This window comes from Odocoileus virginianus, chromosome 5 (genome assembly GCF_023699985.2).
Source record: "Odocoileus virginianus isolate 20LAN1187 ecotype Illinois chromosome 5, Ovbor_1.2, whole genome shotgun sequence".
Lineage (NCBI taxonomy): Eukaryota > Metazoa > Chordata > Mammalia > Artiodactyla > Cervidae > Odocoileus > Odocoileus virginianus.
The window spans coordinates 6,886,591-6,914,370 of record NC_069678.1 but is presented as its reverse complement, the minus strand read 5'-3'; the positions used below and the strand labels follow the sequence as shown (position 1 = coordinate 6,914,370).

At 42.1% G+C, this 27,780-nt stretch overlaps 2 protein-coding genes across 2 annotated transcripts in view; both read left to right on the top strand.

Annotated features, from left to right (window-relative positions):
• Positions 1-358: 358 nt before the first annotated feature.
• LOC110141136 (histone H2B type 2-F-like) lies at positions 359-9,782 on the top strand. The gene is made up of 2 exons (XM_020899888.2): positions 359-1,081; positions 9,574-9,782. Exons 1-2 carry the CDS (start codon positions 705-707, stop codon positions 9,635-9,637), a joined length of 441 nt encoding a protein of 146 aa, XP_020755547.1. The 5' UTR covers positions 359-704; the 3' UTR covers positions 9,638-9,782.
• Positions 9,783-15,460: 5,678 nt separating this feature from the next.
• LOC110141139 (myomegalin) overlaps positions 15,461-27,780 on the top strand; it is a 64,819-nt gene continuing 52,499 nt past the window's right edge. Inside the window, exon 1 of the mRNA XM_020899894.2 lies at positions 15,461-15,836. The gene's annotated coding sequence lies outside the window, so the exon portion shown is untranslated. The remainder of the gene's footprint in view (positions 15,837-27,780) is intronic.

The following is a 27,780-nucleotide window of genomic DNA, read 5'->3' as shown; positions in this document are numbered from 1 at the left end:
CAAAAAGGCAGCACAAATCTGAAGACTGAAGAAGGCCGCCATTATGTGGTTACTGTAGGAATGGTAATCGGTTTCAGCTCGATTCTACAGTTACTAGAATTGGGCCAGGTGTTAGATAAATCCTCGATCCCCAAGTAGTTCCTCGGTATTTCAACTGTTAAGAATGAGGACAAGAGCCCTGAGATATGTCGGATCCCATCTTCCTAACTGCATGAGACAGAAGGCGCAAACCGTAAAAAAAAAGGGGGGGGGGGGGCGGGGCCTGGGGCTAAGGTATTGTTGCGAAAACCAGAACCAAACTTCCACAAAATAGTACAGAGTAAAACGATGCAAAAATAAGAGAAAGTTAGCTTGTCTTTAGCACGCGCTTCAGATCGCTACTATATACAAGTCAACGAGAAAAAGTGAAAATCATTTAGCAAAAGACCCCAAACAGGTGAAACTATATTTACTTAATTTAGTGTGAAACAGAACATTTTGATTGGTTAACAAGACATTTGTTGTAAGAACCACTAAGAAAACGCCAGCGGAACCTCATTTACATGGACTCTGCCTCTCTATGACGACACTTGTATATTAACCAATAAAAATGCAGTACTGTTAGCCTTCATTTGCACAAAGGCTCTATAAATAACGCGTAAGAGGCCAGGTCTGAGGTAGTCGGCATCGTTTAATACACGCGCGTGGCGTGTGTTTCTGCAAAAATGCCGGATCCAGTAAAATCCGCTCCTGCTCCTAAAAAAGGTTCTAAAAAAGCTGTCACGAAAGTGCAGAAGAAGGACGGCAAGAAGCGCAAGCGCAGCCGCAAGGAGAGCTATTCCGTGTACGTGTATAAGGTGCTGAAACAAGTACACCCGGACACCGGCATCTCGTCCAAAGCCATGGGCATCATGAACTCCTTCGTCAATGATATTTTCGAGCGCATTGCTGGGGAAGCGTCGCGCCTGGCGCATTACAACAAGCGCTCGACCATTACTTCCCGGGAGATCCAGACGGCGGTGCGCCTGCTGCTGCCCGGCGAGCTGGCCAAACACGCCGTGTCCGAGGGCACCAAGGCGGTCACCAAATACACGAGCTCAAAGTAAGGGCGCTCAAAGGACGAAGTCGAACATCTACGTTATACACAAAGGCTCTTTTCAGAGCCACTTACTTTACCAGAGAAAGTGGCTGTAAACTCTTTAGAATTAGTTGCGTTGGGTGGGTCCGTAATTAGGATCGCATTTACATGTGGGGCTAGGTTGGGTCAATGGTGAAAGTTGCCCTAGTAATTCAAATTCGAAGCGTCCCATGGTCCAGTGGTGCCACCTAGTGGTAAGTGTCGTCCTGCTGGTAATAAGTGGTGGTCAAGATGGTCCCTACCTGCCTAGTCTGAGTCCTCAGTGGAGTTTAGGTACGGGGCGAGAGGGGGCTAACCTACTAAACTCATTTGTTCTTTTATCTAGTAAGCGAGCTGGGATTTACTCTCAACGTACAGATAGAATGTCTTGAGTTCCCCAATCCTCGCTGTTTACTAATATTTTAGTCTTTTTTTAAACGTACACCTCCGGGTATCTGTCCCAAGCTTTTGCCAACATAGCCAGGTGCTTTAGTATGTTGGCCTATCAGCAAATCGCAACTTAGCCATCCTCCTCTAACTTCTTAGCCTGGTGACCCTCGACCAGATAAGTTTTCGCACTTCGCCCCCCAACCCCAACCATGGGACGTTTGGCAAATCTGGAGACGTTTGGACTCCAGGGAACTTGGAGGGGTGCTACCTCACTTGGGAGGGTGCTACCGGTGTTCCGTGGGTACATCCTATATAGGGCAGCTTACCGCCCCCACAGCTAAGAGTTTCCTCTTGTGCGTAACGTTGATTGTTGTGATAAGGCTGAGAGACCTAGTGCCCAAAGGCTTCCTTTCCTTCAGGGCTGTACTTTTTTTTCTCCCCTCTTAGGATTTAGTCCTCGTCTAGATCAAATATTTTCCCCTGTCCTCTGCTTTTGGTGAAAACTGACCAGCACATAATTTACTGTAATTGCCTACATTCCTCCACAGGAAAATAACCTCCTCCAGGGCAAGGACCTTGTCAGTTTTGTAACAAACTTCCCTGGTTACAAGAACCCACCAGCCTGCTAAACATACATCCAGGTGCCTGTCCTGAAGTTCCCTGATAAAGTCAGGTTGGGGGTGGGGACTGGGGAGGTGGATTTTGGTATTCTCGGGTGTCTTTTTTTTTTTTTTTTAATGGATTTTGGGGGCATGATGTATAAAAGGGCACAGTTAACGTGGGATGAATTTCTAAGGCTCTCTCAGAATTTGCAAAACTCAAGACTAATCCTGACAAAGGTTGGATATTTTACCAAATAAAATATACCCTTGAGGCAAAAGGACAAAATCTTAGTTTCTAATTCACTTGACAGTCAAGTTTTTATATTAATCAAACTGGGGGAATTTACATGACTGTGCTTAAAGTGAATTTTATTAATTTATAATGTAGGAGTTCAGATTTACATCTAATTAAAAGTTGAATAAAGTGGGCTGTATGTGATTTCTCTCTTTCACGTAGAAATAAAGATTGTCAGTGAGTCATCTTTCCCCAGAGACTATCAGACAAAGAGGCCAGGGAAAGATGAGTCAACTGAGAATCTAAAATTTCCAGTTGAAAGAAAAAAAATCATTATACAATACATTTCATGGTAGGAAAAATCACTATACGTTTAAAGGCCAGGGTGGTCTGCCTTCTACCCATCAGATAGTATATCTGTTCTTCTCCTCAACTAGAATCCTAAAGTTCAGGGGCTCTCTTCTCCCTGAGGACTAGGGACCATGTTTCTTATGGGCTTTTGAAGTTGTTAAAGCACTGGCAGTTGGCTCATCTAATCAAAAGCCATCATTATTTATCCAGTGACTAAAAGATTAAACCTCAATTCCTTATCCTGAAACTAAAGGCCTTCTATCATCTTGCCAAAAGGTACCTTCTTCAATTACTTGTTTCCCCCAGTCCTCCAGCTTAGGTAAAATGTTATACTCACTATCCTTTCAGTTCAGTTCAGTTCAGTCACTCAGTCATGTCCAATTCTGTGACCCCATGAACCCCAGCACGCCAGGCCTCCCTGTCCATCACCAACTCCCAGAGTCCACCCAAACCCATATCCATTGAGTTGGTGATGCCATCCAGCCATCTCATCCTCTGTCATCCCCTTCTCCTCCTGCCCCCAATCCCTCCCAGCATCAGGGTCTTTTCCAATGAGTCAGTTCTTCACATCAGGTGGCCAAAGTATTGGAGTTTCAGCTTCAACATCAGTCCTTCCAATGAATACCCAGGACTGATCTCCTTTAGGATGGACTGGTTGGATCTCTTGGCAGTCCAAGGGACTCTCAAGTCTTCTCCAACACCACAGTTCAAAAACACTCAGCACTCGGCTTTCTTCACAGTCCAACTCTCACATCCATACCTGACCACTGGAAAAACCATAGCCTTGACTAGACGGACCTTTGTTGGCAATGTCTCTGCTTTTTAATATGCTGTGTTGGTCATAACTTTCCAAGGAGTAAGCGTCTTTTAATTTCATGGCTGCAATCACCATTTGCAGTGATTTTGGAGCCCAGAAAAATAAAGTCAGTCACTGTTTCCACTGTTTCCCCATCTATTTGCCATGAAGTGATGGGACCGGATGCCATGATCTTGGTTTTCTGAATGTTGAGCTTTAAGCCAACTTTTTCACTCTCCCTTTTCACTTTCATCAAGAGGCTCTTTAGTTCTTCTTAATGCATCTTAAATTTCTCTTCATTTTTGCTTTTGTGGTATCACTCTTCTAAGTTGTAGTAAGTAGTCTGTCACTTTCTAGACTATACAAACCTATCATTATCCCAGTTCTTTAAACTCTTACTTAGATCTCATTCTGTGAAGCCTCTCCATCCTATTTAATTTCATGGGGAGGTTTTCTTCCTTTTGACTCTTAAGGCTCTATTCCTTGCACAATGGATTAACAATTAACTGTGTAGCTTTGTGTACTGTGTAGTATTGTCCTTAAATTTTTTTCATTTGCTTGTACATTTTCTTGTGTTTGTCTTCTGCTAGAGGGTAGGATCTATCATTTTAAAATACTACTTGTCTTCTTCCACAAGGGCTATCCCAGTGCCTGATAGAAAATAGCTCCTCAAATTTTGTTGACTAATTGCCCAGACTGTAGAACACTAGAAAATGATGCAATGATGGTAGATTCAGGTGCTCCCATGAGATTTTTTTCCCCTCTACTTTTTCCTATTTTTTTTCCCTTGCTCCTTTAACCTGGATGCTTTTTTAATTGCTCTTAATAATTACTGACCCAGTTAAAATGACTGTTAGAGATTTAAAAATCCTAAAAGAGGAGATAAGTACTGCATTTGATACCTTCCCTTCAGCTGATGAATGTGTCTTTGTACCCAAAATGATGGGGTTAGAGTAAAGCTTTTTTAGCCTGGCTTGATGTACTGCTTTTCCAGTGTTTCAAACAAGGAGGTGGAAGTTGCATTCCAGAGATGAAAAAAAGTGCTAAATTTCCTTCCATGTACCATCTGAATATTAATATATTTACTTATTTATTATTGAATCAGAGACCGTTACCCATAAAAGCTATTCTTCCCTGCTTACTTTCTTTTTTTTCTTTTTTTTCATTTATTTTTATTAGTTGGAGGCTAATTACTTTATAATATTGTAGTGGTTTTTGTCATACATTGACATGAATTAGCCATGGATTTACATGTATTCCCCATCCTGATCCCCCCTCCCAACTCCCTCTCTACCCGATCCCTCTGGGTCTTCCCAGTGCACCAGCCCCGAGCACTTGTCTCATGCATCCAACCTGGGCTGGTGATCTGTTTCACCCTAGATAATATACATGTTTCGATGCTGTTCTCTTGAAACATCCCACCCTCGCCTTCTCCCACAGAGTCCAAAATTCTGTTCTGTACATCTGTGTCTCTTCTTCTGTTTTGCTTATAGGGTTATCATTACCATCTTTCTAAATTCCATATATATGTGTTAGTATACTGTAATGGTCTTTATCTTTCTGGCTTACTTCACTCTGTATAATGGGCTCCAGTTTCATCCATCTCATTAGAACTGATTCAAATGAATTCTTTTTAATGGCTGAGTAACATTCCATGGTGTATATGTACCACAGCTTCCTCAGCCATTCGTCTGCTGATGTCCTGCTTACTTTCACTCCCTGCTTTATGGGTCCATAGCTTCTTAATTAAAGGCTACTTTACCCACTTTTTTTGCATCTGGGTTTGTCCATAAGACAAAGTTCTGAGCCAATGAGATACGAATAGAAGTGATACATATTATTTCTAGTTTGTGCCGTAAAAATGAGTAAATATGTGCTTCCCTTGCCATTTTACCCTCTCCTCTGGCTGGGTTGCAGATATGATGGCAGGAACTCCATCAACCACTCTGGGCCCAGAAATGGAAGCCATGTGATGAGAATGGCAGAACTTCGCTACTAGCCCTGGACTATCACATGAGAGATGAATAAATCTGTATCTTGTTTCAGTAAGCCATTAAAAAAAAATTGGTACAATAATTTAGGCTGCTTTGTGACCAATACGTTGTCTGACTCTTCTGCTGCCTTCTCAGAGTAAGTCCTATGAATGTAGGTATTTTGCTTTATTCACTGTTCTATCCCTATCAGTTCAGTTCAGTCATGCAATTGTGTCGGACTCTTTGCAACCCCATGGACTGCAGCACCCCAGCCTTCCCTATCCATCACCAACTGCTGAAGCTTGCTCAAACTTATGTCCATTGAGTTGGTGATGCCATCCAACCATCTCATCCTCTGTTCTCCCCTTCTCCTGCCCTCAATCTTTCCCAGCATCAAGGTCTTTTCCAATGAGTCAGTTCTTCACATCAGGTGGCCAAAGAATTGGAGTTTCAGCTTCAGCATCAGTTCTTCCAATGAATATTCAGGACTGATTTCCTTTAGGATGGACTGGTTGAATCTCCTTGCAGTCCAAGGGACTCTCAAGAATCTTCTCCAACACCACAGTTCAAAAACATCAATTCTTCAGTGCTCAGCTTTCTTTATAGTCTCTCACATCCATAAGTAACTACTGGAAAAACCATAGCTTTGACTATACAGAACTTTGTGGAGAAAGTAATGTCTCTGCTTTTTAATATGCTATCTAGGTTGGTCATGGCTTTTCTTCCAAGGAGCAAGTGTCGTTTAATTTCATGGCTGCAGTCACCATCTGTAGTGATTTTGGAGCTCAAGAAAATAAAGTCTCCCACTGTTTCCATTGTTTCCCCATCTATTTGCCATAAAGTGATGGGATCGGATGCCATGATCTTAGTTTTCTGAATGTTGAGCTTTAAGCCAACTTTTACAACTCTCCTTTTTCACTTTCATCAAGAAGTTCTTCAGTTCCTCTTCGCTTTCTGCCATAAGGGTGGTATCCTCTGCATATCAGAGGTTATTGATATTTCTCCCGGCAATCTTGCTTCCCAGCTTGTGCTTCATCCAGCCTGGTATTTCACATGATGTGCTCTGCATATAAGTTAAATAAGCAGAGTGACAGTATACAGCCTTGACCTATTCCTTTCCCAATTTGGAACCAGTCTGTTGTTCCATGTTCTGTTCTAACTGTTGCTGCTTGTCCTGCATACAGATTTCTCAGGAGGCAGGTCAGGTGATCTGGTATTCCCATCTCTTGAAGAATTTTCCACAGTTTGTTGTGATCCCCACAGTCAAAGGCTTTGGCATAGTCAATAAAGCAGAAGTAGATGTTTTTCTGGACCTCTCTTGCTTTTTCAATGATCCAACAGATGTTGGCAATTTAATCTCTTGTTCCTCTGCCTTTTCTAAATCCAGCTTGAACATCTGGAAGTTCTTGGTTCTGTTGGAGCCTGGCTTGGAGAATTTTCAGCATTACTTTGCTGCTGCTGCTGCTAAGTCGCATCAGTTGTGTCCGACTCTGTGCAACCCCGTAGACGGCAGCCTACCAGGCTCCACTGTCCATGGGATTTTCCAGGCAAGAGTGCTGGAGTGGGTTGCCATTGCCTTCTCCGATTACTTTGCTAGCATGTAATTAGTGTCAAGTTACCCCAGCTTGTTGGGGTAGTTTGAACATTCTTTATCATTGCCTTTCTTTGATATTGGAATGAAAACGGACCTTTTTCAGACCTGTGGCCACTGCCATTGTTATCCCTATCTTCTCAAGCTATATCTGGAATAGAGTGGGCACTCAGTAAATACCGATGGGATGAATTGACTGATGAGTGAAGGAGTAGTTGAGAAGGGAGGGCAGAGGAATTGCATTTATAAGATGCAGACGTCTTAAGAGTTGGATTTAACAAAAAATTATTTTTAGAATCTTTTGCCCTCTGAATGGGGAATGGCACAATACAGAGTGAGTCTAGGTGAAGTTGCAGCCACCACGGTCCAGAAGTCACTTTAGAAGCTTCATAATGTACATTGTTGGGCATTTAAGGATACTTATCTACAGTTAACTTAGAAGCCACAAGAGCATAAGAGGAAAATTTTTGTTTCCTCTACTTACTTACTTTCAATCCTTATGGTCAGCAAGTGTGTGGGTTTTCCACATCAAGCAATTTTGACTTAATTACATGGGGTTAGCTCAGACCCCCCACACATTAAGGGCTCAGCCAAGGAGATTGCCCCCCCACCCCCAACACACACCAACTTCAGATACCAATCACAGGTGGTAGATCCCTGTACGTCTTGGCTACAGATCAGGAGTTCCCACAACCCCTTCCCCTGTTTCAATAATTTGCTATAACAGTTTACAGAAGTCAGGCAAACATGTTTACCATTATAAAGGATATATAATAAAGGATCCAGACTACCAGCCAGATGAAGACGTACACAGGGCAAGATCTGCCAGTGTCCTGAGTGCAGGAGCTTCTGTCCCTGTGTAATTGGGTGTCCACATTGCTTCCTGGCATGTGGGTATGTTCACTGACCCAGAAGCTCTCTGAATCTCATATTTAGGGATTTTTATGGAGGTTCTGTCAAGTAAGCATGATGGATTATTAACTCAGTCTCCAATCCCTCTCTGGAGAAGGCAATGGCACCCCACTCCAGTACTCTTGCCTGGAAAATCCCATGGATGGAGGAGCCTGGTAGGCTGCAGTCTATGGGGTCACGAAGAGTCGGACACCACTGAGCAACTTCACTTTCACTTTTCACTTTCATGCATTGGAGAAGGAAATGGCAACCCACTCCAGTGTTCTTGCCTGGAGAATCCCAAGGACAGCGGAGCCTGGTGCGCTGCCGTCTACGGGGTCGCACAGAGTCAGACACGACTGAAGTGACTTAGCAGCAGCAGCAGCCAGTCCCTCTCTCTTCCCTGGAGGATGTAGGGTTAACAGTTTCAATCTTCTAATCTATACCCAGCCTTTCTGGTGATCAGCCCCTTTCCTGAAGCTACCCAGGAGTCCAAGAAGAGTCATCTCATTAGGCTCCTATTACCCAGAAAATCCCAAGGGGTTGAGGAGCTCTGTGTCAGGAATTGGGATCAAAGACCAAATATTAGAACAAAAGATGCTCTTAGCACCACTGTCACAAAGAGTTTTAGGAACTCTGTGTCAGTAACTGGGAAAGAGACCAAATATACACTTATTATGTCAGAGTCCACGCCATGGTCTCTGGCCATGGACCCCTTATAACAAACCAGTTATAAAGTCAAGACACTGGCTGAAAGGCAGTGTTCTGTAGTAGTGATGGGCATTAGCTTTGAGTCCCAGCTTCCCCACCCAAGGGCTCAATGACCTTAGGAAAGTTTCTTTGCTCCTCTGAACCTCAATTTCCTCTTCTGTGAAATGAGAAAGATAATGGAATGTACCTTCCAGGCTTGTTGTGAAGATTAAATGAGATAATGTACTTAATGCACATAGAACAGCAGCTGGAACATTGGCAGACATTTGATCAGTGTCTCTCCCATTATTATTGTGACAGGGAAGGCACTTGCATGGGCATTCCTGTACCTCCAGAGCACATTTCTTTCCCAACAAGCTGTGTTTAAGAGATTCCTAGAGACTTGCCAGTCAACTCCCTAAGCATCTTGCATTAGAGCAATAAGACCTTCTTTATTTTAAAAACATCCAAGAAGGCCATGCCACAGTTTACTTGTTGGGCCTATGATTCTGTAGAATCTTCAAGTTATCTGCTATGTGTCTCAATAGGGGGAAAAAAATGAATGACATAACAAAAGTCCTTATTTCTAATGTCTGTTACTAATGCTGTATAAAGACCGATATAATCTTTGACAAATACCTTTAAAAAATAGATTTTCCATCAGTACTTTCAGAAAAAAATGGAATACTCTCAATACTTCTTTCCTACTTCTGATTTCTGAGTTGAAATCTCTGAATTTGGAGGATTTACCACAAGAACAAGCCAAATGAATAGAAATGATCTAGGGCATACTATCAGGTAGCACAGAGAAGGACACACCTTATAACTGAAAGGAGAATGTGTGAATAATTGGGAAATGTTTAGTTAGAAATTCAAAACTTCGCTTGGTGGAGTCAGGTTGATGACTTCTGAGTTCTTCATTTCTGCTTGTTAAAGTACCTAATGTTTTTCTTTTCAGTATTTTCAAGATGAAGCACCTGTTCCTGTCACCTATTCCAAACCCAGTTTCCCCAAGAATGTAAGCAAAACTTTCTTATTCAAACTGCAGTTGGAGGAGTGGCAGACAAGAAGATGATAATCCCCAAACCTCAATATTTCTTTTCTTTGACTGCGAACTCATTATACAATAAATATTTCCCGTGGTTTTACTAAACAGCATCATAAGAATCTAGAGAGTATCATTATCAATCAGCCAAAGGAACTTTGTTTTGAATGGCCAAAGCCAGAAACAGACAGCAAAGTAGCAGAACTAATTGAGCTTGAGCAGTTCTTTACCACTTTCCCTCAGAGGACCCAGACCAAGATGATAACTGGTCTTGGGACTGAGGCAGCACAAGACACCCATTTTTTTTCCTGTGGCAAAAAAATGGAGGATGTAGATTTGTGAAATGAAATAAAAACCAATTTCTCTCTGTTGTTTTACAGGATCAAAGGCAATAATTTTAAATTGCCAGAAGGTAGGGGAAAATCCTTATCATTCTTTTTTTTTTTTTTTTTTTACTTGAGGAAGCCCTTCTGGTGGGCAGGAAAAGGTCATGGTAGGCTCAGTGTCTGAAAATCCAATATGGATTTCTTTTTTTTTTTTTTCCATTTATTTTTATTAGTTGGATGCTAATTATAATATTGTAGTGGTTTTTGCCATACATTGACATGAATCAACCATGGATTTACATGTGTTCCCCATCCTGATCCCCCCCTCCCACCTCCCTCCCCATCCCATCCCTTTGGGTCTCATTGTTTTTTTTAATCAGCGTTTTTAACATTCAGGGGAAGACAAAATACCTAAAGCTATCAGCTTTGTTTTTTGTTATTGTTGGCAGTGATGTTGGAGATTTGTGTGGGACTTAGTTTCCAGTTAGTGGGATTATCATTTTCAAATGCATTGAAGGAAAACTCTTTAGCCCAAGAGGGAATGTGAAACAGAATTCAGACATACCACACCCCTGGGGCAAAGGTTGTTCAGTGTTCTTAACAAAATTTCCAACTTTAGGGTTGGGCCTTAAACCACTTGAATATCTTTCTGGAGATGTAGATTTCATCTAGTTTAGCATGTCCACTTACTCACACTCCCTATTATAACATGGAGAATAATGAGCAGAAGAAAGTCATACTGATTAACTTGTATATATATCAACCATAAGATTACTTCCAGCAAGGGAGCATATCCTTGTTTTCATAGGCTTTTCACTTTTCTCCCTGCTGCAACATGAAAATAGAATAAGAATAATTTTGCTTATGCAAGCTGTTTTGTAGGTGCCTTTTCCTGTAATGTCTTTGTAAATGTTTGATTTTTTCACATTAATATCGAGGAACTGGGCGACAGAAATTATTCTTAAATGAATTTTTTTCAGAAACAGCAAGTATGCCTAGAGAACACAATTTTAGAATTAGGAAGGTTAACCAAGGCAGAATCTGAATTTCAATTCTTAGACTAGAGAAAAAAAGTAAGAAATCTTTTCATTTGGCTAAGGGAACTTCATGGTATTTATGATTGTGGAATCTGTTTAGGCTGGAAGGGGCATAATAGATAAATCTTTCTGGATTAGTGCATGTAAATCATTTATAATGGGAAATAGTAAAGTAAAAATAGTAAAACAAAACAAAGCAAAACAGCTGTGGCTATTTTTTCTGACAGGAGAAAATAGTAGTATGTACATGGATTATAAGCATGACTGAGTCTTTCAGATTGAGTTGTCAGATAACCATGTAGCAGGGCCCCACAGCAGCACAGAGCTGTCAAAGTGACAGTGTAGGATAATGTAGTCTTAAAATCTTCTGAGTATGCCATTGTACAGTGTGTTAGTAGAGTGCAGTGCAGAACCCAAGTGTCATACATGCTGGTCCTGAGTAAAGGAGACTTTCACAGAATTTATATCTTCAGACTGCAAGTTTTCCATTAAATGCAGAGTATACAGAGATGAAGTAAAAGTATCTTTATCTATAGACATGGTGATAAAATGTCAAAACACAAAGAGTTAAGGAGAAAATTCCAGAAACAGAAAAGTTCTTTGCAAAGAAATAGAAATAAAGTTATGTCAGAGTTCTCATTTGGACAACTTTGGATATAAGAAGACAATGAATTGGTATTTTTTAAAATCTAGGCAAAATAATTTTGAAACTGAAATTCTATATCCAACGAAACTATCATCTAAGTGTGGATTGACTTTTCAGGCCCTCCCTGAAAGAATTTCTAGAATCATACTGCAAGAATAAGAAAAGATTCTAAGAGGAAGATATGAGATACCTGAAGGGGGCCATGTGCCAGTAGAATGTATTGCTAAGTCTAAGCTCTAGAAAAATTTCTTTAAGGTTTAGAATACTTGCTGTTTATTCATCCATCTAATTTCATTATTGAGTGTCTTTATAGAGAAATTAGAAATCAGGTGATAGGAGAGAGATGAAAAAAAATGAATCAGAAAAGGCTCAACTAACAAAGGAATATAACACATATACCAAATTACCTATAATAAAAATTTAAAAAGAAATGTGTTATAAAAGATAGATACAAAGTGGTGCTGTGGTAAAAGAATCTGTGTTTTGCCCAAAGTTTAAACTTTCGACTCAGGTTTGAAGGATTTGTTAACAAAAGAAACCACTTGTCATACACAAATAATTTCAATATTTAATAGAGAATTATCTAACTTACTTTCAATAAACAATCATTAAAAGGAAAGAGAAACAAAACAGCAGATACATAACCAAATTGGGTTTTTACAAACATCCAGACTCAAACAGCGCTGGCAAGTCCCATGTAACAGCAGCAATCTGAAACCCCAATTGGGAAAAGGTCCTAGGCAGTGTCCACTCCACAGGTGACTTCGAAATTGTAGTTTGGGGGTTCCTGTTTATAATCCCAGGCTGCAAACTGATATCATCATCCATCTGTGAGCAAACAGCAGCTCTGGTGTCACGTTAATCTTTCACAATGCTGTATGTTTTATCTTGTGAGTGTTGATACTCTCTGGCCTGGGAGATTGGATCTCCAGAGCTCAGGAGAATTCCAAGACTCACTCCCTATCTTATCTCTGATGCTGCCCAGTGGGCTGGTAACAGTCAGTGTATGTGCACGGCAGGCAAGTCAGGGACAAGTCAGAGGCCTGCTCTGCTTTCTTTGTTTCTGAAGCCTGAAAAAGACCACTTCCCTAACAGTGCCTGCAGTGCAGGAGACATAAGAGATTCGGGTTCAATCCCTGAATTGGGAAGATCGCCTGGAGTAGGAAAGGGCAACCCGTTCCAGTCTTCTTACCTGGAAAATCCCATGGGCAGAGCATGGAGGGCTACAGTGTAGGGTTGAAAAGAGTTGCATGTGGGGTCAGTTGTGAGGTTAGAGGTACAGGTGACGCTGTTTGTGATATCCTGGATCACACGAGAAGCGTTAACTTATTTTACCCACCATGTGTGTATTGAAATCTCCCTCTGTTTTGATTACTGATTCAAGTTTGGATTTTAAGATTTTTGTTTAGGTAACTCTGTGATTACAGTTTTTTACATTTGTGGTCTCTCCTCCACATTTTATCTACTATTTAAAAAAAACAAGAGTTCAAAACCATTAGTGACCTCAAATATAGATTCTTTTGGTCTAGATCCTAAAAATTAAAAAGAAAATCTGGACTTCAAATTCCAGATGATATTGACATGGTGGGGGGTGAGAATGAAGAGAAATAAAACAAGCTAACTAATATTTATGTTATACTCAGGAGGAGGATATAATTATTATTCTAGAAGTTAGAAAAGTGTAAGTTTAAATACACCTGTACATACAAAATGTATATGTATAAAAGTTGACTTATAAAGTACTAAAAGTACTAAATATATAGTACTAAATATTTAATATTCAGAAAAACAGAAATCCATTAAGCAGTGATCAAACCAGTCAATCCTAAAGGAAATAAACCCTGAATATTCACTGGAAAGACTGATGCTAAAGGTGAAGTTTCAATACTTTGGCCACCTGATGTGAAGAGCTGACTCATTGGAAAAGACCCTGATGCTGGGAAAGATTGAGGGCAGGAAGAGAAGGGGGCGACAGAGGATGCAGTGGTTGGATGGCATCACTGATTCAATGGAAAAGAGTTTGAGCAAATTCTGGGAGATAGTGAAGGATAGAGAAGTCTGGCATGCTGCAGTTCATGGGGTTGCAAAGAGTCAGACAGGACTTAGCAACTGAACAACAACAAGAACAATAGGAACTGTTCGTCTGCACTTGAAAGGTGACTGTAGGAAGAAAACTTCCAGTTGAATATGAAACCCATTTGCTAATTGTGTGTGTGTGGGGGGGGACAAAGCTTTTAAATTATACAATGTAAAAAAATTGTTTGCATCTGACACAGGTACACACACGTGCATATCCTCACGAGTGCATACACAAAGATTTAAAGTAAGTCAACAATCAAGTGTTAATTATGTTAGTATAGATACATCTTTCTCAGGAATTAAGACTAAGTCAACAAAAACTTATTTGAAGATACAGAGGATTTGAAGAGCATAGTTAACAAGATCAATCATAAGTATACTACACCTGCATCATTTTTATCCAAGTACATTATATTGAAATTCACATGCAAAACTGATTAGAAACTGACCATGTGTGAGATGACAAATGAAAACTCAACAAGTGCTGAGAAAACTGAAGCCATACAAGATATATTTGCTAATCATAATGCAATGAAATTACTAAAAATACGATCCTTGATCTATACTGTTGGGGAAAAGCAAATAGTTAAAGAAGATAGCAAAATAAAAATTATATACTCCTTAGAAATAAAGTGAACATTACATATTAAAACCTATATGAAGAGGTCAGAGGAGAATTCAGAGCTTTAAAATGCATTTATGAGAAAATAAGAACTATTAAAAAACAATGAATTAAAAGCTATTAAAAGCTAATAAAGGAATAAACCCGAGAAAAGCAGAAAAGATAAATGAGGATAGAAATCAATGGAACAGACTTCCCCACTCCCCCAAAACAATTAATTAAAACCATAATCTGGTTCTTTGAAAGAAAATTTAAAGTTACTCCTTTAATAAATTTAAGTTTGAAAGAAAAAGTACACAACTATCAGCAATATTCGATACAGAAGTATTAAAATGGTATGTATATTTTGGTACATCGATTCCTTCTCAGACTAGGAACCTTCTGTGTGTTCTGAAGCGGGCCTGGACTTTAGCAGAAGCTCCCGTGATTCCCAAATGAGTTTGGGGCCCTCCCTACAGGCTGGAAGGTGAGAAACAACTACTCTTCTCCACACCTGGTTGCCTGTTAAGTTCCATAACTGTGCTTAGGTCTAGCCATCGGCAATATAAGATAAGGGCTCAAGGGCTACGAAGCCTTCGTAAATCCAACTGGCCCAGGGTGTTGTTCCTGCTGAGACCGAAAGCGAAGGAAAAAAAAACCAACCTCCCTCCTCTCTCCCAGCCAGCTGCATTAGTCCGCTCTGGGGCCTTGTTCTCAGTCCCGGAAACGTCCTCCGGAAAAGACAGGCCTTGGACCCTTGAGGGAGAAGCTCCACAGTTCCCAAAAGTATTTGAGAGCAGCCTGTGACGCGCCTAGGGGCTCCCTGCCCAGCAGTCTGCACACTCTCCCGGCCGAGGGTCCCTTCCTGGCTCTTGATGGTGACGGAACCAGCAGGGAAGTCATCAGTGATCCACTGGACAGCCGCCTCGTACTTTCCACCTGCTCCCTCCCTGCTGCCGCCGCCGACGCCAGCCGCCTTTTTCTTTAGGTCTCGCCCGGAGGGCTAGCGCTCCTCCCCTTCCGGTGAACCCAGGACCAGGTTTCAGCCGAGGCCGTGGCCGCCCGCCAACTCTCGCGTGCCCCGCGCCTCCTGGCAACCCCCGCGCCAGACGGCCGCCGAGAGCGCAATCGCAACAGGCGGCCGGGGGTTGGCGCCGCCGCCGCTGGGCCAAAGAGCGGGACAAGGCCGTCCCTGTCCGCCGATCCGACCAGAGCTAATTTTTTGCACTGTATGGCTCTGGGGAAGCAAATATTTGCCTTGGGACTTTGGGGAGAGGTTGCAGAACGCGTGCACCCTGCCAGCCTCTGCGTCGCCCCATCCCCGAGCCCTGGCCCCCGTCTCAGGCGAGCTACGGTCGCGATGCGCCCAGGAGAACACAGGATGGCGCCAGCGGTCTGCCGAGGGATACCGTCGGAGCCGAAGACTCCTCCGCGTCAGTCCCAGAGCTACCGCTTTGGTCTGTCCTTCCAGTAGCCGGTTCTAGCAGGTAAGTGTGGAGCTAAAAAAAGTGTTTTAATGACCGTTAGTGTAGCAGTTTTACAGTGGAATCTACTAACACCAGTTAGAAACAGAAATGATTGCAGATTTGCAACCAAGTGAATATATGAATATGGATTTACAGTATCTAGTACTGTGACCGAAATTGCACATCCGTGTGCCCCATGCACTGTGAGGCCCATCAATACTAAACATGAGTCTGGAACAGAGAAGGGTTTATTACAGATTCATACAAGCAAATGGGTGGCTCATGTGCTAAGAACCCAAAGTTACCGAAAGCTGTCAGCACGTCCCTTTAAAGTCAAAAGGTGAGGGATGGGCATGGTTAGCTGTTGCAAACTTCTGGGTGTCAGATCCTTTGCTCTCAAGGTCAGATCATGGTCAGCTAATGATGTTCCTGTAAATCTCTACCAGATGAATGTTCTTCTCTGTCCTGATGAGAAAGGGCAAAGTCCCAAGGCACAACTTTTACCCTCCAAGGTCCCAGTCCTGGCTCAGAGGAGGCAGATCTCAGTTGGCTCCTTCAGGGCCAGGTTCCCATGCCCTACCCAGCTGTCATCCCTGAGGGAGCCAGGCATCCAACCCAAGTGGCCCTCAGTCTCCTCAGGCCATCCAAATGGGGAGACCAGGGGTCTCACAGACTGTGACTCATAGACAGCCACTGCTCGTGGGTCAGAAACAGGGATGGGGGAGAGGTTCACTGCTTTTCAAGTCCTGGGCCATGGCTAGTGGAGGGCCTTAGTGAGGGCTCTGGAGCCCTGCAGGACGCAGTCCCCAGTCTGCTCCCTGGGCCCTCCAGCTCATCTGCTGGTCCAAGGCTGGGTAAACTGGAGGGCCTCCAGGAGAAGACCTGCATCTGCCTCTTACCTTACTCTCTACCTGATGACCCCCACACCATGGACCCTTGACTGAATCACTTCCCCAGTGGTCCCTCATTGACAGTTACCGATGGGCAGGGCCCAGTGCAGCATTGACCAATAGCTTAGCAGGACAACTATATGTTACTCATTGACAGCTGGTTGCTTATGGGCAGGGCCCATGCTTGAGGCACTGAGCAATGGCTGAACAAGATCTGTTGCCTAGTAACAGGGTGCAGAGTAATGAGGCACAGCAATGCTACCTGCTAAGGGCTGTGCTCATCCTGCTGTTGCAATTCCCCCCTTTTCTTTGATAATCCTTAATCTTGAGGGTAACACGTGGATATGTTTAAACTCGGCAGAGGAACTCAGTTTTTAGGTTGGCTTGTTTCAACCTCCAGTTCCATTTCATCCTTCCCCAAGTCTTTGAGGAAATGGGGCGACAAATGGTATAGCTGCTTCCTGCTGAAGTGCAGCATAGTCCTACCTTGATTTGGGGAATGGATACCAAGTTGGAAATATTCCTGTGTTTCCAATTCCTTAATTTGAATCTTGTATAAACAATTAAGGAGAATAAGCCTGATAAAACATTTTGGACCTGACACTCTTGGGGAAACTTGCGTCCAGGTAGTCAGACTCACAGAAGTATAATTTACCAAACTGCTGTAGGTCAGAGTAAATTGAGGGGAACTGCTCCTGCATATCTGGAGAATACAGATCCAAATCAGTAATATTACAGACAAAATCCATAAACATTATAACCATATACACCAGTTTACGTACAGTCCACCAGTAACCAACCTTTTGTTATGCTTTTTAAAATGATAAGGTGCCAGAACTTGGGCAAGAACAATGCATGTCACAAAGGCCCTGGCAAAAGTGGTATTTGATAATGGAGGGTTGTTCCTGTTTTTCTTTAAAGGAGTCACGGTTCGCCCATGAGTTTTCTACCTTTTTTCCTTGATCTTCATGCTGCCAATAGAGCTGTGCTATTTCAGAAGGCAAAGTAAGCAATACTGAGTTTAGGCTTTCATTGTGTTTTATGAAAACCAAATTCTTCTAAAGCCAGTACTGCATAACTCTTAATTAAGCAGCTGACAGTTCCTCTTTCACTGTTTATTCCTGAATACTGACATACAGCACAGTCAAAATCCCCTTTCCTTTCCAGTGTAAGTGTCACTGTAAGATTGTCTTGTCACTCTGCTGATTCTGCTGCAGACAGCCTTAGGGTCCATTGTGGCTGCCAGTGAGAGGGAAGATTTGCTTCTCCTACCAGTTTGATAAAAAATTTCTTAACCAAATTCAGTGATATATCTGACCTATGTTTGTTTAAAAGGCCTGCCTATGAATTTGCTTGAAGATTAAGCAAGTTTGCAAAGCAGAGCTTAACTGTCTATTAAAGACTTAAAAGGCGAAGTTGAAGATCTGATCACAATGTGTTGACAAAGAAGCTTAATCACGTTGCTGTGATTCAACCAGAATTATGGCTGATAGATTATACCAGGACATAGAGTAACATTTACCCATACAGTATAATCTTAGAAGGCTTATCATTCATTTGAAAATACTTCCCATGTAATTCAACATACAAAATGAAACGAATTCATACAGTTTCAAAATACTTGGTCACTTGGTCAAATGAGATCATTGGTCACCGTAAGACGATATAAATAAAGTCTAAAGGTTATCTTACGGCACAAGATCTGGTACTCAATAAATAAATAAATGGATGATAAAGGCAGTGAGGTTAGTTAATACTGCCATCATCTATGTCTTCACTAGCAGTCTTCGAACCCAAATTCCTTCAAGTTGCTCCTCCCAATGTGGGTCTTAGATTAGTAGTTGAAGGTTTGGGAGGAAACCTGAAATGCTCATAACTATAGGTTCAAAGGAACCTCCTCTGAAAATACATATTGGCATTATCTCATCTTGGGAGACTAAATCTCCTTTAGGTTACAGCATTTTTATTTAGAGCTGGCTGCGTGGAAACTTCCCAGAAGTATAAGTTTCTGAAGCAGTTCTTATTCTGGAAACAAAGGAGAAACCCTTAACTGGTAGAAGATAGGCCACTATTTTCTGACAAGGAAGCACAGCTCAAAACCGTATGTCAGGAGGAAACCACTGAAGTGTAGTGCTGAAGCTGATGGTGATCTCCTTAGGAAATTGATCTAAGCCTTAGGAATGACTGCCCTTCTAAAGTAAAAAGACCAGCATCTGATGTCAAGTTTGCAATTTCAAACATACCATGCTGTTAGTCACTGCAAGATTGATTCCTAGTCCAATATTTGCCTTTCTTCTATTATAAATATTATAAATGCAGAAAATGTGAAAGAAGAAAACAAAATCATTCACCACTCAAAGAAAGTCAGCATTAAAACGTGGAGAATTTCCCTCATGTCATTTTTCTATGCACATTTTAGCATAATTATGTTTGTGTGTTATATGTAAAGATTTTACAGTCTGATTTTTTTTCAGTTTAAAGTGATAGTATAGTATTTCTCCATGTTTTTTTGCAAGTTATCCACATATATTAGCAAAATCCATTTACCTAAGTTTAATCTAATCTCAGCCTGACCATTCATAAAACTCCTTTTTTTACTCAAAACATATATCCTACTTCCCTACTATATACTGATAATTTTTTCCTTTATTCTTAGTAGCTTTAATTACATATTTAGATTCAAATCCTCAACTCTTAAACACCTTAATTTTTAGTGAAAACTAAGACGTAAGTAATTGTGAACTGTTTGTCATACCAGTATTTTCTGATTGGAAACTTATGGACTATAGCCCTCCAGGAAAGAACACTGGAGTGGGTTTCCATGCCCTCCTCCAGGGGATCTTCCCAACCCAGGGATCAAACCCACATCTTCCACATTGCAGGCAGTTTCTTTACTGTCTTCAGTTCAGTCGCTCAGTCGTGTCAGACTCTTTCCAACACCATGAATCACAGCACGCCAGGCCTCCCTTTCCATCACCAATTCCCGGAGTTTATTCAAACTCATGCCCATCGACTTCGGTGATGCCATCCAGCCATCTCATCCTCTGTCGTTCCCTTCTCCTCCTGCCCCCAATCCCTCCCAGCATCAGGGTCTTTTCCAATAAGTCAGTTCTTCCAATAGGTGGCCAAAGTATTGGAGTTTCAGATTCAGCATCAGTCCTTCCAATGAACACCCAGGACTGATCTCCTTTAGGATGGACTGGTTGGATCTCCTTGCAGTCCAAGGGACTCTCAAGAGTCTTCTCCAACACCACAGTTCAAAAGCATCAATTCTTCAGCACTCGGCTTTCTTTATAGTCCAACTCTCACATCCATACATGACCACTGGAAAAACCATAGCCTTGACTAGACAGACCTTTATTGGCAAAGTAATGTCTCTGCTTTTTAACATGCTATCTAGGTTGGTCATAACTTTCCTTCCAAGGAGTAAGCGTCTTTTAATTTCATGGCTGCAGTCACCATCTGCAGTGATTTTGAAGCCCCCAAAAGTAAAGTCTCCCACTGTTTCCATTGTTTCCCCATCTATTTGCCATGAAGTGATGGGACTAGATGCCATGATCTTAGTTTTCTGAATGTTGAGTTTTAAGCCAACTTTTTCACTCTCCTTTTTCACTTTCATCAAGTGGCTCTTTAGTTCTTCTTTGCTTTCTGCCATAAGGGTGGTGTCATCTGGGTATCTGAGGTTATTGATATTTCTCCCTTCAATCTTGATTCCAGCTTGTGCTTCACCCAGCCCAACATTTCGCATGATGTACTCTGAATATAAGTTAAATAAGCAGGGTGACAATATACAGCCTTGACGTACTCCTTTTCCTATTTGGAACCAGTCTGTTGTTATTACTGTCTCATTTGACCTCTAATAAATGTAGGTACATAGTAGTGTTACATTTAGCAAGACAACAAACTTAGGCTAGCTTCAATACCAGGTATCAATTCAGTACTGAATATCATTCCCAGATCATGATGATTTGAAATTCATTTTGGCCAAATTTCTAAATATTAGGAAGTATTTAATTTACGAATTTACAAAAGCGCTTACTTTTGAGTCAGTTAAATAGAGATCGTTTACAAATTAACTCAGAAGTATTATAACCAAAAAATGGTCCAGTCCTGGAGAATGCAGCTGAATAAGCTGTATTCAGGAAACAAATTTGAGTTTCCCATAGCCAGCACACATACACACAAGACAAATACAAACACACAAAAAGAACAAAACCTAATTACTGCAGGGCAAAAACAAAAGGGTGAAGTTCAACAACTTCCTCAACTTTTTCAAACCAAGATTCCTCTTATTGATAACAAACAACATGCAAATTGAAAGACAGGAAATCATGACTACATATGTCGTGGCAATCCACCCGACAAACACAAAACCAGAAATAACAGTGGGAATAAGTTAACTTTACTTAGTGAATGCCATGCTTTCTCCTAGAAGTATTTTTTGTTTTCTCAGTGTCAGAATTCTGAAAAAGGTATCTCATCAAGCCAGCTTTCTCCAACTGCATATACAAAAAAGGGCCAGTTTTGGAATTTAAAAAGTTTCATCTTGACCAATTCTGCCCACCCCCCCCCCCCCCCCCCCCCAGAGTCTAAAGAATATAGTGGCCATGAAGTGTAAAAAAAATCTTTTTTTTTTTTAACCCTAGTGGGGGACTATAAGATGGAATAGAGCTCTGATTATTATCAAATACCAGGTGTTATCAAATACCAAACAAACAAATGCAGTGCAAAATGGTCTCTAAATTCACAGTTCCCTAGCACCAAAAAAATGAGACTTCCACCCATTGCAAACGGAATATCCCAACCAATGCTCCACCACAGGCGAAACCCAGCTCAGTAGGGAAGGATACCTGGTTTCATCACATGCTAGCTCCATTATTCAAAGACATCTCAACTAACTAGTGAAAATCCTGATTCACAAACATACAACATGCAAATAACAAACGTGGTCCCACGCACAGAAGGACAAACCAGAGTGGTCCACCCCAAAATGATGCACACAAAAACACAAACAACAAAGAAGCTACAGTCACACAGACAGATAATTAGAGAAGATGAGTCTGAAATTCCACTTCTACTACCAGAGGTCTCCAGAGTAGCCCAGCTCTCAAAAGAGAACAGACCAAAAAATGGCTCACTTTCTGCAAAGGAAGTAGCCCAAATGGAGTGGACAGAATTCCTAGCTTGTGCCAGCTTGAGTGACTTACTCGAGGTGACACCAAATGTGGACCATAGCTCTGGATGTTTCTTTGCTCCAGACAGCCTTGTGCCTTGGGGCAGCTGGCGCCTGTAAGGGAGAGTCCCTTCCATTTCCCCAGAGCAAAATGAACTCCAGCAGCTGCTCGGTACTTGAGAAGGGGCTGCCCCTGGCCAGGGTCAGCCTGCCATGGGCACAGACGTCCTGCCCCAGTCACCATAAATTGTTACTGAAATCGCACATCCGTGTGCGCCATGCACTGTGAGGCCCATCAATACTAAACATGAGTCTGGAACAGAGAAGGATTTATTACAGATTCATACAAGCAGACGGCTGGCTCATGCCCTAAGAACCCGAAGTTACCGAAAGCTGTCAGCACGTCCCTTTAAAGTCAAAAGGTGAGGGATGGGCATGGTTAGCTGTTGCAGACTTCTGGGTGTCAGATCCTTTGTTCTCAAGGTCAGATCATGGTCAGCTAATGATGTTCCTGTAAATCTCTACCAGATGAATGTTCTTCTCTGTCCTGACGAGAAAGGGCAAAGTCCCAAGGCACAACTTTTACCCTCCAAGGTCCCAGTCCTGGCTCAGAGGAGGCAGATCTCAGTTGGCTTCTTCAGGGCCAGGTTCCCATGCCCTGCCCAGCTGTCATCCCTGAGGGAGCCAGGCATCCAACCCAAGTGGCCCTCAGTCTCCTCAGGCCGTCCAAATGGGGAGACCAGGTCTCACAGACTGTGACTCATAGACAGCCACTGCTAGTGGCTAGTCACAGAGACAGGGATGGGGGAGAGGTTCACTGCTTTTCAAGTCCTGGGCCATGGCTAGTGGGGGGCCTTAGTGAGGGCTCTGGAGCCCTGCAGGACGCAGTCCCCAGTCTGCTCCCTGGGCCCTCCAGCTCATCTGTTGGTCCAAGGCTGGGTAAACTGGAGGGCCTCCAGGAGAAGACCTGCATCTGCCTCTTACCTTACTCTCTACCTGATGACCCCCACACCATGGACCCTTGACTGAATCACTTCCCCAGTGGTCCCTCATTGACAGTTACCGATGGGCAGGGCCCAATGCAGCGCTGACCAATAGCTTAGCAGGACAACTATATGTTACTCATTGACAGCTGGTTGCTTGTGGGCAGGGCCCACTGAGGCACCGAGCAATGGCTGAGCAAGACCTGTTGCCTAGTAACAGGGTGCAGAGTAATGAGGCACAGCGATGCTACCTGCTAAGGGCTGTGCTCTTCCTGCTCTGTTACAGTACTGCTATTTTTATTTTAATAGTAAAAATTAATGAAACAATCTCTTCTAAATTACTCAGGAAGATATAAAATACCAATTTGCCTTTAACTTCTCCAGTGGCTCAGTGGTAAAGAATCCACCTGCAATGCAGGAGACCAGGGTTCGATCCCTGGGTTGGGAAGGTCTCCTGGAGAAGGGCAGGGCAGCCCACTCCAGTATTCTTGCCTGGAGAATCCCATGGACAGAGGAACCTGGTGGGCTGTAGTCCATGGGGTCACAGAGTTGGACACGACTCAGGACGTACTACACACTTATTTTACTTGGAGATATGATGTTGAATCTGTTAGAAGTAAAAGACCTTCCAAATTTTTTAAATCATGACGACTATTCAACTAAGAAACAAGACTGAGTCATGATCTAAACCCCTTCCCTTTACTGAGGATGGAGATGATGCAGGGAGACATGGCTCTTTTGAAATTAGTTGGTATTTCTCAGCATGCTTTTGGCATAGCTTAAATGCTCTGTGATTGCATTTCTGCTGTTGTCACAATATTTCCAGCTCCTTGTTTTCGCTTACTTTAGGATTTCACATCCTCTTTGTGGTTTGTTGTAACACAAAGTTCTGACCCAAGCATTGGAAGTTGAAGTGCTGGTTGTAACTTCTGGGCTAGAGCGTTTAATTCCTGGTTTGAGATGTTGCAGAACTCTTTTTCATTCTGGCACAAACAAATGGGCTTCTCCCTCCCTCTCAGTTGACCCTAGAGTAAATATGAATAACGAAACTTTATTGGTGTAAGGTGCTGGGATTTTGGAGTTGTTTGAACCCCCAGGTTATGTTATAGATTCTAATACAGCTTAATTCATAGATGAATAGATTAGGTACAGGCTGTGCATGTTTGTTGTCCTAGATGAGATAATTTGTGGTTGTTATCAGGTAGTAAAGAATTCATCTGCCAGTGCAGGAGATGCAAGAGATTTGGGTTTCATCTCCGAGTTTGGGAAGATCCCCTTGGGTAGGAAATGGCAACCCACTCCAGTATTCTTGCCTGGAAAACTCTGTGGACAGAGGAGCCTAGTGGGTTACAGTCCATGGGGTCGCAGAGTCAGACACAACTGAGCGACTAAGCACGCACAAGGTTGTTATCAAATATTTCTTACTTACACTTTCTTTGCTTTGTTCTCAGAGGACCTTTGCCTCAGAGCCAAGCTTTTTTTTTTTTTTTTTAAATAATAATGCAAGGAAGCAAGGTCTTTGAATAAAAATTTTTGTGATATTTGCTCTACCTCTCTACAGTATACTAGGATTCAAAATATCTCAACATGGGCTAACAGTGGTTTTGAATACCTGATGTGGCACCTAACACCCATAAGTATAAGACAGAGAAAGATGAAAATTACCTCTGGTTTGTATAATAGTTCCTTTGTCTCTTTGGTACACGTGGAGATTTTTTTTTTTAATCCCTGGGGTAGTGTATCATGATTTGGGATGGGTGAGAGATACGCCTTTTTTTTGTAAGCTGGGAGAAGGACGAGTGGAAAAGAGGAGCCGGAAAAGGTTGAACCAGCATCAGCATTTACAGCAGGCATGCTCTTAGGCTGCACAAATGTAATGAAAGTGTGCGTATGGAAATTGATGATTAGGGGATGAGTCTCTTAAACTGTCACTGCCAAGGTACCTGTTAGGACATCTTTATATATCCCTGTGAGTTCGCACAGCCTTCGAGGACACCTATACTGCTGAGTGAAGCAATCCATATGTATGACAACAGGGAGTGGTGGTGACTGTAGAATAAAATGCTGTACGGTGCTTGTTTTACCAGTATTGAATAAAATCATATTGACCCATTTCTTGATTCTGCAAATAAAATTAGTAGGCTTACATTTCTTTTTAATTAATTTACTTTATTTTTGGCTGCACTGGGTCTTCGTTGCTTTGCAAGGGCTTTCTCTAGTTGTGGTGAGTAGGGGCTACTCTTCCCTACGATGCGAGAGCTTCTCATTGTGGTGGCTTTTCTTGTTGCAGGGCACAGGCTCTAGGTGCACAGGTTTCAGATGTTGCAGCCCGTTAGCTCATTAGTTGCGGCTCCTGGACTCTAGAGCACAAGCTCAATAATCTAATCGTGGCACTGGGGTTTAGTTGCTCCACAGCATGTAGAATCCATGGCCAGGGATCGAACCCATGTCCCCTGCATTGGCAGGAGGATTCTTATCCACTGCTCCACCGGGGAAGTCCCCAGGCTTGCATTTTGTATCTAATGTTAACTAGTGAAATTCTAAACCCTGACTTTAAAATGCAAGCCTGTGTAACTCATAAAAGTATAATCAGAAAAAAAATGAAAATATTCTCTTGCTTACAGCTAAAGGGAGAGACAACATTTTTGCATCATAAGACAGCTCAAAAAATTCAATTTGAGAAGGTGTTAAACCAAGAACATTCACAGGAATATCAAGCTTATTCTCCTGTCCAAAATGGAGGTGTGGTGCAATTATTTATAATGTTTTGTTCTCTTTTACAAGAAGTGTGTCCCTAAACATGTTATTCGAATGTCTTATGAGATGCCAGAGGCTTTACAATTGTTATAGCAACTTACAAATTGCTCAGGTTGGACTTTCTGGAAGCAGAGGCTGAGACAGTGTTTGGGGTACAAGATAATTATTAGGGATGAACCCTTATGAAAGGAAGAATGAGGACATAGGATTGAGCAGAAGAAGAAATCAGATTGCAAGGTAGGCTTTGATGGACCCTCCAAGGAGCTCTGGAACAAGTGCTGCTCCTAATAAGTTATTTGAAAAAGGCCAGGTGCAGTGGTGTATATATTATGCTAACATTTGTTTACAAAGGGAGATAGAGGAAAGGATGCCTTCTTTCATTTGCCTATGAAAGCATAAAAATCTCTGAGATGACAGAAAGCAACCAATAGTAATTATCTTTGGAAAGGACATTAGAAGGTGCTATGACTGAGTGTTCATGTTTCTTCCCAAATTCATATGCTGAAATCTAATTCCCATCCTGATGGATGGTATGAGGAGGTGGGGCTGTGGGTGAGGGGTGATTGAGTCACGATAGTGGAGTCCTCATGGATGGTTATTAGTGCCCTTATGAAAGAGACCCCAGACAGCTCCCTCACCCCTCTGCATATGAGGACACAGAAAGAAGATAGTCATCTGTAGATCAGGATTTGGGATCTTACCAGACACCAAATCTGTAAGCACCTTGATCTTGGATTTCCCAGCCTCCTGATCTATGAGAAATAAATTCTGCTGTCTACAAGCGACCCAGTCTATGGTATTCTTTTATAATAGCACAAACAAACTAAGACAAAGGGCTCAGAGTTTGAGATGGAAGGAGATTTTTGTACATCTTGGATTTGTCTATATATTCAACAACAAAAAAAATTATTACAAATAGATAATGTGATACTAAATGTTCAATAAATAGCTTAGCTATTCTGAAAAAAGCATTGGGTTAAAAACATGTAAGACTTTGATTTGTACTGATGATATTAAGTTCTGAAAGATTTAAGTAAAATTACTAGAATTTTTGTTCTAATAGGTGGTAAAAGACCACTTAGGTTTGTTTACAAAGATACATCTGATTATAAATCTTGAACATTAAGTGATTATTAGTTGACAAGATGGTGGCCAAATGAATTTGTTGTACATGATCTGGAGCCTAAACTTGGTTTTCAATGCACTTTCTGAAGGGTATTGGTAAAACATACTCCCCATAGCCTCCAGTAAGTATAAGCTGTCAGCTTTTACAAAAGCACTTCTGGCTGTCCCTGGATGCTAATTTCACACAGCAGAGGAGCCTTTAAGAATCAGAGGCATTTTGGAGAACTGCCTACGGGAAACATCTAGAGTGTACAGAGGGGCATGAGACTGGCATGGTGGCATGCAAACCACAGGAAACAGAATGGCTCCTTCCCAGTGATCATGCATGCTCCAGAGGCTGGAGTCAGCAACCACCTCTTGACTTTTTTCAGCTGTGCCTCTCCCTGCAAACTGAAAACTGGTGTGAAGATTCAAGTTGATCAGTGTATTTGTCTTTGTCTCTGAAACAAATTGGATTTAGTGATTCAAAATATGAGACCATGAGGTCAAATTTCCCTGTGAGTGCCTGTTGATTTGTCTCTAGAGCAGACCTAGAGAATCTTTCACTTTCCTTCCCATGGGTGCCTGTTCCCCACATACAGAGGCTTTAACCAAAGGTGGAGGATGGTGAACAAAGAAGGGATCTGGGTCCTTTGGACCTCTCTCTCCAGTAGGATCCAGTGATTTCTGTGGGTTTCCACACTGGATGGAATAAAAATAAAGAGAGATAGGGCAAGTGCTAGGGAGACAGCACTCAACCCCTGTAGGGAAACTGTAGGGCTGTTCACCCACCTGGAGAAAGGGGGAGGTGGTGTCAGACCTTGACCAGACCCAGCACCAAGGCTTGGGGACCAGGCAGGTGTGTCTCCATTTGAGGATCCCAAGAGCCTATATCTGGTCCAGCTATACACTAGAAATGAGGGTACATGGAGGTACAGATTGTTCAATTAAGAAAATAACTGAATCAGATCCATTTTTAAAGTATACTAAAGTACATATGAGGAAATACTGTGGCAAAGACACAAACATGGAAAACTCTTGATAGAAAGCACAGAAGA

Bases quoted from the DNA above. Each gene is read 5' to 3' on its own strand.
- LOC110141136 (XM_020899888.2), top strand. From the start codon at position 705: ATGCCGGATCCAGTAAAATCCGCTCCTGCTCCTAAAAAAGGTTCTAAA. The intron at 1,082-9,573 runs GTAAGGGCGCTC...TTTTCTTTTCAG, and splicing joins ACCAAATACACGAGCTCAAA to TATTTTCAAGATGAAGCACC.